Source organism: Choloepus didactylus, chromosome 21 (genome assembly GCF_015220235.1).
Source record: "Choloepus didactylus isolate mChoDid1 chromosome 21, mChoDid1.pri, whole genome shotgun sequence".
NCBI lineage: Eukaryota > Metazoa > Chordata > Mammalia > Pilosa > Megalonychidae > Choloepus > Choloepus didactylus.
The window spans coordinates 29334449-29346552 of NC_051327.1; the positions used below are offsets into that span (position 1 = coordinate 29334449).

Here is a 12104-nt window from a genome sequence, read left to right on the forward strand (position 1 = left end):
CGGGAGGGGGTCGTGGGGGGAGAGAGGAGGGGGAGGGAGGGAGGACGGTCCCCCTCCAACCCCGCGGCCCGTGCCCCTGCGTCGCCCCCAGACCCGGCAGGACCCCTGCACCCTGGCCCCTCCCTCTGGCCCTCCTCCGAAGGGGCCACTCGGGCACCTGGGGCTGGCCCCGCCCCTTCCCGGCGGCCAGGTGACAGGTGACTCACCAGAGCCTCGCCCTGAGGGACCACAACCAAACGCAGACGTCCGGGCTCCTGGGACGCGCTGCCCCGCGGGCCGCCCCGGGCCTGATTCACAGCCTCAGACGGGTTAACGGGATGCCAGGGCCCAGGGCGGACGGGGTCGCCCCGCGGGGCCACGGTCCGGGCAGCAGGGCCCCTGGTGGCAGGAGTGTTCCTGCACTGTCCAGCGCTCCTTGCCCGCCCTCATCTCTCTAGGTGCTGGGGCTCCCCCAGCACCCCACACCTGGGGCATGACCTGCGGCACACCCGAGACCCCCTCCTTTCCAGGCCCTGGGGGCCTTTGTCTGCCCCCTGGACAGGCAGGGTCAAGGTCACGGCCGGGGCTGCTGGGCCCAGGTCGTCAACTGCCTCTCCAGGTGCCAAACCCTGGTCCCTGAGCCGGAGCCCTGAGCCCACCAGGCCCGAGGCCGGGGTCCCGCCGGAGCCTCCCGGGCCCCCATAACGGCGCGTTTCCTCCCCGCCGCCCCACCCCCTCTCCGTGACCCACAGCCCGGGGTGGCAGGGACACGGGGACTGGTCCGACGGCATTCCGCCTCCTGGGGATAAAACCTGGGGCGGCCTGCAGGTTGCTCCTCACACTCCGCCACCTGCCGCCCGCCCGCCACGGCCAGCACAGCCCCGGGTCCCTGGAGGCCACTGCCCCACTGCGCCCCACCCCCGCCGCCATGGTGGTTTCCAGATGCCCCCCGGCGCTGGGCGGGGGCTGCCTCGGGATCTTAGCCTCGCTGCTGCTTCTGGCCTCCTCGGGTGAGTCCGGGATCTGCCCTCCCGCCGCCACTCCAGGATCCCTTCCTCCTCGGTCCCGCCCTGCCCTGCTGCCCTGCCGGGAATCTGGGTTTGTCCTCGGCTCTCCCCTCCCCTCCTCTCTTCCCCTCGCCTCTGTTTATCTTTGACGTGTGATTAAAGTGCCCGGTGCCTGCTTCCCCCACAGCTATGAGGATTAAAAATGCAGGTCAGTGCTAAGAGCAGGGCTTAGCATGCAGCCGGCGCTCACACAGTCCCAGGCGCTGTTTGTCATCTTCACTGTCACCACCCCCTCCCGCCTCTCTGTGTCCCCCCACCTCTCCATCTCTAGTCGCCCCCACCTTGTGTTGCACACTTTGCTCCCAGGCGAGGGTGAGTCAGAGGGGCGTGCAGGGTGCTCAGGGGCAGCAGCCAGGCTGCGGGCTTGTGGGGGGGGGGGGCAGAGTTTTGGGGTCCTGGGCCATGGACTGGGGGAAGAAACCTGAGGGGGCTCAGATGTGCACTCCCAAGTTTCCCTTCCCCCCAACTCTGCGCCTTGGGGAGAGAGGCTCCAGGCTTAGGTTTGCCCCTCAGCGCACCTGGCAGGTAGGCTGGTGGAGGGCAAGGCCCTGGCTGCGCAGGGCGGGCCTGAGGTCTGCCTGCCCTGACCAGGCCTCCAGGAAATGCCCCACCCCGGGGAGGCCTGTGGGGGCCCCTGGGAGTGAGCGGGCTCCAGAGGATCCTGGGGTCCCTGGGGGGCCCCTCCACGCCCCAGGCCTGACCTTTCCCTTCTCTCACCCACAGCTGCTCTTGATGTTGCCAAGACACCTGGTGAGTGGAGCCAGGTGCCCTGGGAGGGGGGCGAGGAGGCAAGGAGGTCCGACGGGGAGGGATGGCAGTGTCCCCGTGCCCATCAGGGGGCAGGTCAGAAGTGGGGAGGAGGGCAAGAGGCTGATCTGGCTGGAAAGGGAGGACGAAGAGAAGGAAAAGAGAGCCTTGAGCATGGGGGAGACAGACCAGAAGAGGAAAATGGGGGGCCTACGGAGGTGAGGGGGCAGAGGTGGGGACGGCTGCCAAGAGAGGTGGGGGCAGGGTGGCTGCGCTAGTGGGGGCTGGGGGGGAGGGGAAGGGCCGGGGAAGGGGCAGCGGGGAAGGAGGGGAGCAGTTAATGCGAGAAGGGCGGAGGTGGTGGCAGAGGGTGTGGGGAGCGCAGGCGGGAGCCTGTGCAGGGTGGTGGAGGGGCTGCAGGAGGACATGAGCCCCGCACCCTCCCCGCAGCGCCCCCAGCCTGCGGGAAGCCCCAGCGGCTGAACCGGATCGTGGGGGGCGAGGGCAGCGCGGACGCCGAGTGGCCGTGGGTGGTGAGCATCCGGAAGAACGGCACCCACCACTGCGCGGGCGCCCTGCTCACCAGCCGCTGGGTGGTCACGGCCGCCCACTGCTTCAAGGGGTAGGTGCCCCGGGCTCTCCCCACAGCACCCCAACTTCCAGGCCCCTGTCCAGTCTCGTCGGTGGGGACCCTGCTTCTGCCCGGACGCCTCCTTGCCCCCCGGGAGCCGCGCAGCCCTGCTGCTCCCCCGACGTTCCCTCCCAGGCGCCCCGGCCGCGCCCCCCGCCTGACCCCGTCCCCCCCCCCCCCCTCTTCCCTCCAGCAGCCTGAACCAGCCGTCCCAGTACTCCGTGCTGCTGGGGGCCTGGCAGCTGGGGGACCCCGGCCCCCGGGCCCAGGAGGTGGGCGTGGCCTGGGCGCGCCCCCACCCCGCCTACTCCTGGAGGGAGGGCGCCGGCGCCGACGTCGCCCTGGTGCGCCTGGGGCGCCCCGTCCTGTTCTCCGAGCGGGTCCTGCCCATCTGCCTGCCCGACGCCTCCGTCCACGTCTCTGCCAACACCGAGTGCTGGATCGCGGGCTGGGGCAGCGTCCGCGACGGGGGTACGGGGACGGGGGCGGGGGGCAGAGGGTCAGCACCCGGAGCAGGGAGGGTGGAGGCCAGGTAGAGACAGCAAGGCGGGCTGCGAGGGGAGACGTGAGCCCCAGAAACCTAGGGGACAAAACCCGAGCTACTAATACAGGAATGGCTGAAAGGAGCGGGGGCAACCTGAATACGGGGTGAACGTGGAAACAGCCCCCAGAGGCCAAAAAGGGAACAGGCACCCCCTGGTGGCGGCACGCCGCAACGGCAGGCAAAATTCCCAGGAGTAAAGGGGCCCAGACGGCAGAACTTAATTTTCAAACAACGTCTGCGCGTTTGGGAAAAAAGTCTAGAATTACAAACCAGATCAAATAAAGAAAGGGGCAGAAAGAGAAGCAGAGGGGGACCAGATAAGGAGAAAGTGTAAGGAAAATGGGGCATTACAGGATTCCAGAATGAAGAGAAGACAGGATGGATCTCTGGAGATCTTAGTGATTTCCGAGGTCCCAGCCTCCTCGGGTCACCTTAGGGGCTCCCAGGAGAGCTGGCATTCTGGACTGGAGAAGGGTGTGGGGGTCTTCAAGTCCTGAAAACAAGAGAACCCCAAGTCCATTCCACACTTGGTGCACATTTACTGAGCACTTATCCTCTAGCAGTGCCCAAGACAGGGACAGCTGGCCCGTGGGTTCCAACCATTCTGTGGGCATCAGAGAGCTGGTTAAAGATGCAGATTCTCAGGCTCGTGGTCCTGTGTTCTGAGTCAGTGGGGGCAGAGATGGAACTGGGTTAGAGTTGGTTCAAGCAGTAGCCTGGAGGGAAATGGGCCCTAAGGAGGCAGCTGGGAGGCAGGACCCCCTCTCCACACACACACACCCAAGCCTGACTCTCCCTTCCCTGTGTCCAGTGCCCCTGCCACACCCTCAGACCCTGCAGAAGTTGAAGGTCCCCATCATCGACTTGGAAATCTGCAGCCACCTGTACTGGCGGGGAGCTGGGCAGGGAGCCATCACCGAGGACATGCTGTGTGCCGGCTACCTGGAAGGGGAGCGGGATGCCTGTCTGGTGAGCGCCCAGCCCACCCCCTCCCCTGGCTGGAAGTCCCCCTAGGAGTTGTCAGCATCAGCTCTGCCGAGCCCCCATCCCCATCCCCTTTCCCCGGGCCTCCCTGCCCGAGTCACCTGTGGCCCCGTGGGCCCCTCAGTCCGATCCCTGTGGAAGCCGGCGACACTCGTTTATTTGTTCATCAAATGTGCACTGAGCATCTCAGGTGCGCCCCCGTGTAAGCAGAACAGACCCCACGTGCGTTCAGGGAGCGTGCAGGTGAGGGGCGTCCCGACCTGGTCCCCAAAGCCAGCGCTAGCGCCATGCAGGTGGTGGGGGGAGGCGGGAGAATGGAATAGTGAACCCCCGGGCCTTGGGCTTGGGCAAGGCATTTCTTCCTTTTGAGCCTCAGTTTCCACGTCTGCAAAACAGAACTAACACTACTTCCCACCTCACAGGGCGGTGAGAAGGCAGGCAGAGTCCCTTAGCCTCCCCGCCCTGTGGACGCCGGGCACTGCCGCCCCCCTCCCCGTGTGGGTTCCCAACCCCCCTCCTCTCCCGCAGGGCGACTCCGGGGGCCCCCTGATGTGCCAGGTCGACGGGGCCTGGCTGCTGGCGGGCATCATCAGCTGGGGCGAGGGCTGTGCGGAGCGGAACCGCCCGGGCGTCTACATCAGCCTCGCCGCCCACCGCCCCTGGATCCAGAGGATCGTGCAAGGGGTGCAGCTCCTCGGGCACTCGCCGGGGAGCGGGGCCGAGAGCGCCGAGGAGGGCCTCCGGGGGCGCCGCGCTCTCCCAGGGCCAGCCAAGGACGCCTGATTTGGGGGTCCCGGAGACCCGACCGCCAGGGGCGCCCCACCGGCGGGACCACGTGTCGATTCCTCAGTTGTAAAGCCGCCGTCTACCTCCGGGGGGCGCCCGAGACCTGGCGCGGGAAGGCTTCCCGCGGAGAGGCGGTGGCCCCGCCCCCGCCCCGCCCCACGGCCTCAGGCTCCGCCCCCGGGGCGGGAAGCGCCTCTGCGTGCCTATTATCTGCATGTGTATATATATGTGTGTGTGTGTTAATTTTTATAGTTATTTGTAATCCCTCCCACTTATTTATTCCTCCACTTTCAATAAATTATTTACTGCCCCGTCCCGGTTTTTCCCCGTGTCCAGGTTCATTGGGAAGCAGAGGCTCAGTGGAGATTAAATGCGGGGAGGTGGCCGGGCCAGGGTCCCTGCTGTCCTGTCCACCTGGCCCAAGGAGATCCCCGGTGTCCACGGGGATGCCACACCTGACCCCTGACCTTTCTGTCTTTCCCCTTTCCCCTTTCCCCCCGGGGAGAGGGCAGGTGACTCGGCAGCTTGGGGGCCTCTCCCTGCTGGGCACCCACGGCCCCAACCTGCCTGAGGGGTTTCCAGAGCAGGCTAGGCTGGGAGCAGCCCCTGGGAGCCGGCTTCCCCCTTCCGTCTCCCCACCACGCTTCACCTTCCACCTGTCGGCCCCAAGGGGGTCCCTGAGTCCCGCCACGCAGGACGCAGAGCCCAGAGCGGTGGCTTGGAGGGCAGGGGAGCCCCTCAGACCTCCCAGTCTCCCCGAATTCCGGGGAGGCAGAGGCCTCGGCCTGCTCACCCCCAGGAGCTGATTCCCCATGACTCACGCTAGTTCTCTGCATTCCTCCCTGCGAGGAAGGAGCCAGTGATCCAGCAGGTCTAGGGCTGAGTCACAGAGGGCTGGGGGCCGGGGCTGACAGCCAGGGATCCGGCTAACACTCCCCGGTCTCCCACCCCTGTCCGGCCCTGTCCTGCCTCACTCTGGGCACAGATGCCTCCCAGCTTCCTGGGACAACCGGCCTCCTGCTGACGGGAGCCACCCCGGGGACTGGGCAGGTGACCCGGGGGGCCAGGGGGCCCTGGCACGGGCACGAGAGCCCAGGGGGCTGGTCCTCTCTCACTTCTCCCTGCCCTCCTCACTGCCCCTTTGCCCTCCTTTCTCACCTTCAGTCTGCTCCCTCCCAGCCCTCACCTGTGCCTCCTTTCCCCCAGGTGCTCCCCTGCCCCCCTTTCCATCCTGGAGGAGCCCCTCCCTCATTTTCTCCTCCTCCTCTGGGTCCCCCTTCTTCTGTCTTCCCTCTGCCTTCCTTGTTGTTAGGTCGTTCAGGAATCCACACAACGCAGCGAGTCATGGTTTAAGTAGAGAGTTTAAGGTTTATTAGAGGAAGAAAGCAGAAGAAAGCAGGTGGGAGCCATCAGAAAAGAAAGAAGGAAAAATGGCTCCGGCCCTCTATCTGAGAGCAGCATTTTTTAAAGGAAAAATCCATGTTGGGTGTTGGGGGGGAAGGTCCTGCTGAATGTGTTCTGGGCCTCGATTGGGTGAGTGCTTATCAGTTTCTGCTGACTGGTTACTAGGGTTCTAACACACGACTCTTCTTTGATGTGCACTGTATTATCTATGTGGAGGAAGCAGGCCTTCTGGCTTGTTTGTGGTCGTTCATCTTATGGGGATATCTGATCTTGCCTTGTCCGCCCCCTGGAGTCCAGGCGCCACTATGACTGGGATTCCTAAAACAGCCTCCAACCCTTAGTTTATGGTGCACCTGGTATCTATGAGATAAGCAGCAGGGCCCCTGGATCAGACATTCCTTCTATATGTCAGACTCTTTTTCTGGAGCCTAACACTGAGGAGGGGGCCAGGACGTGCGCACAGGTCAGTGTCCCCCTGGGCTGCCTGGAACCCGTGTCCCGGCGAAGCTCCCCGCTGCTTTCCTGATGAAACCAGAGCCCTCCTGCCATGCGCTCGGGAAAATGGGCCTGGGGTCTCACCCTCCCCACCCTGGAGCCTGGTCCAGCTCCTCCACTTGCAGCAAAGGCCCACATTCTCCCTTCCACCTGCCAAGGAGACCCCTCCAAGCACAGCCAGAACCTGGCAGCTCGGTGTGCCCCGAGGTTGGGTCCCGGAGAGCCATGAACCCCAAACGCCACGCCCAGGGTCCTGCCACCCCACAGCCTGATGCCCTGTGGAAGCTGCTCCCGTCGGAGAGCCCCAGGGACACCGCACCATGAAGGGCATCTGCGAATCATATCAGCATTAAAGACAGAGAGTTGAGAAAGCTCGCCCTTTGGGATCAGACCTTGGAATCATGTCTATGCAAGCACTGTCAGAGGTTTGATAAAATTTTGTTCCATCAAATAAAACTAAAGAAAAAGACTTAGATTGAGCTTTTTGGGTGCCCTGCCTTCCACAGCTGGGGTGCCCCGAAAGGCTGGGCCCTCCCCTCTCTGCCCAGACCTGGCTCCGGGTCAGGCACCGGAGAGACTCCCCAAATGACAGAACAGCGAGGCCAGCATTTGGGGGGCCCCTGGTGCTGGCCCCCCAAAGCCTGGACCCATCGCTCCGGCTCAACAAGGGTCCGTGGGGAGCTTGGCCTGGGTCTGTGTGCCCCTGACCTGAAGCCCTCCTGCTGTCCCCACTCCGTGGGGCTGACACCTGCATCCCGGCCACACCGGGGGAGGGCCCAGAGCAAACCTCCCCCCACCTCTGAAGTCAAGGTCACATCCAGCTGCTGACGGGGAACCCAGAGAGGACAGCCCTGTCTGTGTAGGCTGTGGGGCCAAAACGGCAAACACAGCAAATCCCGGAGCCTCCCCCCCCCACCCCGCCCCCGGCGGCTCTGGGGGTTTCCCTCACGCCTTCCTCCTGGACGGGAGCCCGCGGGGCCCGGGGCGGGGGATACAAAAGGCCGGGTGAGGACTCCCAGCGCGAGCCCTTCCTGCCAGGCGAGGCGGGTGCCCTGCTCCCTCGGTGGCTCCTGGCGTCCGGTGCCCTCGGCCTCCCCTCGTCTGCCCAGCAGCCTCGGGGTTTGCCGTCCGGAAGCCATGCTGCTCTTGCTGACCCTCGCTGTCCTGGGGAGCCCCGTCTGCTGGGCGCAGCGTGAGTCTAGCTGGGTCGGCCCCTTCCGACCCAGTCCCCCAGGGGACCTCTCACCCTCTCCATCCCCAAGACCTGGATTTGCGCCCCCAGTGCTCATCACGGACCACCTCTGGGCATGGGGTCCTCTGTCCCAGGCAGTCTGGGGGCCATCCCACCCGCCCACGGCCTGGGCAGAGGCGCCCAGGTAGAAGCTGTGTGGGTTCCCCACATTGGTCCCTCTGTCCGTCCGTCTAGAGATGTACGGCATCGGGGGAGGCACCTATTTCAGCACCTCCGAGGACAACCAAAACAATGTCACAGGGATTCGGGTCTGCACGGGGCTGGGACTGATTAAAAGGTGAGTGATGTGGGGGGTCGGGCAGCCCTGTCACTGCGCCGACTCGTCCCACGGTGTTGGAAACTCAGGGAGGGGGACTTACAGCTGCTTCTCCAACATCCTTGTCTGGCTCCTGATGACTATTTGAGGCTGTTTGACCCCTTGGAGGTACCACGGCCACCACCTTTCGCTTTGTCCCTTTTCACCAGCCAGTCCATCCCCTCTACCAGTCCCCAGTCATTTCTGTCTCCACATCCAGGTCCGAGCCTCCTGGGTTGAGCTAAAGAGGGTTAGAGGCTGACTTCCTTCTCCTTTCAAGCCGACTCCACTCAACCACAAATGGCCTCTCATTTCCCAGAAATAGAAAATCAAGAGAAGGTCTGTCCAGGTTAGGGCCAACTAGGAAAGGACACGAGGGTCAGAGTGGACCTCTGACTGAACTCAAGTCATCAGAAGTGTATAGAAGCAGGAAGTGCATGGCTGCCCCCGACGTTGGGGCTGGGGCCTTTGCGGTGGGCCTGGCACGGGGGCGGGTTTTTGCTCTTACGGTGTGTGGAGACCTGGGAGGAAGAACGGGGCAGAAGAGCCCAAGACCAAAGAGACAGCGTGGGGAGTGGTGAGCTGGAGAGGGGGGCCCTCAGATGAGCCCTGCACTGAGGGGAAGGGCAGAGAAGCTCGGGGGCAGGGGGCTGGTGAGCGTGCCGGGGGGGATTTCCGCAGGGGTGACATTAGCTGACACTTTCTTGGCCAGTCCCTGGGCCGAGTTCTCTTTCTGGACGGTTTCTGTAAACTCCCCACAGTCCCCCCCACTTTGCAGACGAGGAAAGGGGGGCCCGGAAGGGCTGAGTGACAGGCCCAGAGGCAGCCGAGCCGGGGACTGGGGGGTACAGTGCCTGTCTGAAGCACCCAAACCTCCTCTGGGGGCTCCGTCGCCCCCAAAGGCCTGTGTCCCCGCCCGGGGAGGGGTGCAGCACCCAGCGCTTCAGAGCCGCGTCTCTCCCCAGCGTGCAGCTGCGGGTCGGGGCCTCCTGGACGGATAAATACGGCGTCCCGTGCGAGAGGAGCCAGGAATTCCTCCTGCGGCAGGACGAGCACTTCATAGCGGCCTGCGGGGCGCACGGCCTGTTCCTGCGGTACCTGGAGCTGCACACCGACTTCGGGCGCACGGCCACGTTTGGCACAGCGATCGGCCAGACCTTCTCGGCCTCCCCCAGCCAGGAGGGGCAGGTGCTCACGGGCCTGTTCGGCCAGTACAAGCTCCTGGGCATCTCGGGCCTCGGCTTCCGGTGGCAATACCCACTGGAGTAGTCGACGAGCCCACTGCTAGCCAGTGCCACTAAAGAGCGGGCGCTCTAGGGACGGGGGCACAGGGGCTCCCGCGGGCTGAGGCCACCTGCCTGGTTGGGGACTGGCTGGGGTGACCAAGCCATGTCCCCAAACCAGGATCTGTCAATAAATCAAGCTTCTGCAGAAACAGTGGGTCCAGGCGTGGTCCTTGGGGACGGGGCTGTAACTGAAGGCTTCTGAGCTCACAGAGGACAGAGCCCCCCGGGAGGGGACATCCGTGAACTGTGCAGAGGGGCGAGGCAGGAGTGGGGTGGAGGAACGGGGTCCTGTGCTTCTGCTGAGGACACGGGACCTGCCCCCAGACCCAGGTCCCGCTCTAGGACCCAGGCCGCCCAGCAGGCTCCTGCTTGCCAAGCTCAGATCCCCGCGTCTCTGGGCGTCCTGGAGTCCCAGGGGAGCACGCTGGGGCATCATCAGTCCTTCGCTCACTCTGCAAACACCTGCCAAGGCCTCTTCTGGGCCGGGCTCTCGCTTGGGCACTGAGGCCTAAAGGGGAGGCCAGGGGTCTGGCCTAGGAGCCGGCTGCCCCGTTGGAGACAGATGCGGAAGCAGACGGCGGCAGGTCGGTGTGACATCTGTGCTGACGGCATCGTGCCTGGGGCACTGCGGGAGAGGCACCTGCCCAGAGGTAGAGCTACTGGCGTGTGCTTCAGGGAGGCCTTCTTGGAGGAGGCGACGACTGAGCTCGGTCTGAAAGGGTGAGTGAGAACTGGCCAAGAGGAGAGAAGGGGGGTGGGGTGGGGAGAGAACAACGCGGGCAGAGGCAGGAGTGCATCTCAAGTGTTGTCTGGGGACCCCAAGCCCCTTCAAGGGGTCCGTGAGTCAAAACTATCGGCATAATAATGCCAAATCGTAATCGGCCCCTTTCTCATTTTCTCACGAGCGCTCGGAGGCCGCGGGACACGTGCAAACGCCACGACACTGACGGATGATGGACTGTGGGCTTGTGTAGTCTGTGTTCCCGAAATCCGCCCGTGATAAACGTTTTCTGTACACTCCAGCAATTGCACACCCCTGTACTTGCCTAAGAGAAATGAAAACATACATGCATGTAAAAACATGTTCACATTCTCGGAACACTATTCATAACGGACAAAAAGTGGAAACAACCCAAATTCTCTTCAGCGGGTGGGGGGCTCAGCAGACGGTGGTTCCGCACCACGGAAACCCCCGTGGCAGTAGAGAGAGAGCCCTGGCTCCCAGCACGGACTGGGCAGATCTCGACTGCGCTCTGCTGCACGACGGAAGCCGGCCACGAAGGACTCCTTCCTGCGTGCCCCTCCGCGGGGTGACATTCCGGAGGAGACGGGCCCGCACGCCAGGAAGCAGCCCGGCAGGGGCAGCGACAGCGAGGCACTGACCGCGTCTGGCTATTGAGGAACTGCTCTGCATTTTCGCTGCGAAGGTGGTTACACAATTTTATACCATTTTTATCAACTTTTTATCAAAAGGTATCACAGTACAATTAAAATTGGTGAATTTTATTGCATATAATGATTAATAAGCAAAAAAAGGAATTTTTTTTCTGTTTTATTACTATTGGTGGCTATAACACAGATAAACAAAAGCCCTTTGGGAAGCCTCAATAATTTTTAAGGGTATAAAGGAGTCCTGAGACCAAAAAGTTTGAGAATCGCTGGGCTGGGGTTTTTGGGTGCCGTGAGCCTCTCCGTGGGGCTCCAGCCCACGTTCCCTGCTGAGACGCCCTGAGAGGCCCGGGGGGAGGTTTTCCTGATGCCCTGGACAAGGACCCTTACGAGGGAGAGAGAAGGTCCCACTTTCGGGGTAGCTGTGCCCCCAGAAGGCTCCAAGCCAGGGCGGGTGGGGCTGTTGGGAGACGCCGGCCACAGGGCCCCCATCCGCTGGCCCCCAGCCCCAAGGGGCCCAGGGAAGTTCCGGCTGGACAGACGTTTATTACGCTGCCGGGGGTGTGGAGAGTGCTTCTGAGAGTTTGGAGACCAATTTGAACCCAGCTACAAAAGTTTGAAATGCAACTGCTTTGCGGTCCGACAATTGGTGCACGGGAGAACCAGGGGCGAGGTGTCCCCTGCAGCTTCGGAAAGCAGCCCGGGGCCCCACAGCGTGGGCACTGCCGGGTCGGCTCCGTGCCCGTCCAGGAGGGCCGTCCACCCGCTGTTCCCCAACGCACCAGCAGCGGGTCCTTCCTGAGCCCAAGCACCTTCTCGCAGCCTCACGCCGTCTGTCACTTACTTACTCTTGCCCCTGAGCCCCTGCTGGGGTGAGGCTGGGAGGGGGCCCAGAGAGACGCCGTGTTGGGGTGAAGTCCGCCGTTTCCAGGGCCTCGACTCCGCCAAGGGAGGTGATGGGAGGAAATCCCCATGGATGAACTGGACTCGGGGGGAAAAGCCTTCGTTTTATAAGCAGGCTGGGGCAGGCAGGGGCTGGACCTGGGAGACCCCGTGGCCGTGGGGCTCGAGGATCCGTGGTCCCTTTCCCTGGGGAAGCCACAGATGTTGCCTCCACATCAGCACTGGGGTGGGGGGGTGGACCAGCCCCCTCAGCCCACAGCAGGGCCAGTGTGGTCACAGTGGGTGGGAGCTGCCAGCGGCCGGAGGGGAGAGGCTGCGGGTGCTGCCTGCCATCCTGCCACG

General features: G+C 63.7%; 2 protein-coding genes across 2 annotated transcripts; both read left to right on the plus strand.

Moving 5' to 3' along the window:
• The first annotated feature begins 232 nt into the window (after positions 1-232).
• PRSS22 (serine protease 22) lies at positions 233-5053 on the plus strand. The gene is given in 7 exon segments (XM_037814735.1): positions 233-989; positions 1770-1796; positions 2244-2415; positions 2618-2895; positions 3780-3937; positions 4481-4671; positions 4673-5053. Coding segments are annotated over 7 exon segments (1044 nt in total). The 5' UTR covers positions 233-907; the 3' UTR covers positions 4809-5053.
• Positions 5054-7646: 2593 nt separating this feature from the next.
• LOC119518257 (zymogen granule protein 16 homolog B-like) lies at positions 7647-9609 on the plus strand. The gene is made up of 3 exons (XM_037815349.1): positions 7647-7829; positions 8064-8166; positions 9150-9609. The coding sequence occupies exons 1-3, from the start codon at positions 7775-7777 to the stop codon at positions 9451-9453; spliced, it is 462 nt and encodes a 153-aa protein (XP_037671277.1). The 5' UTR covers positions 7647-7774; the 3' UTR covers positions 9454-9609.
• The last annotated feature ends 2495 nt before the right edge of the window (positions 9610-12104 follow it).

Bases quoted from the DNA above. Each gene is read 5' to 3' on its own strand.
- LOC119518257 (XM_037815349.1), top strand. From the start codon at position 7,775: ATGCTGCTCTTGCTGACCCTCGCTGTCCTGGGGAGCCCCGTCTGCTGG. The intron at 7,830-8,063 runs GTGAGTCTAGCT...CCGTCCGTCTAG, and splicing joins CCCCGTCTGCTGGGCGCAGC to AGATGTACGGCATCGGGGGA. The intron at 8,167-9,149 runs GTGAGTGATGTG...GTCTCTCCCCAG, and splicing joins GGGCTGGGACTGATTAAAAG to CGTGCAGCTGCGGGTCGGGG.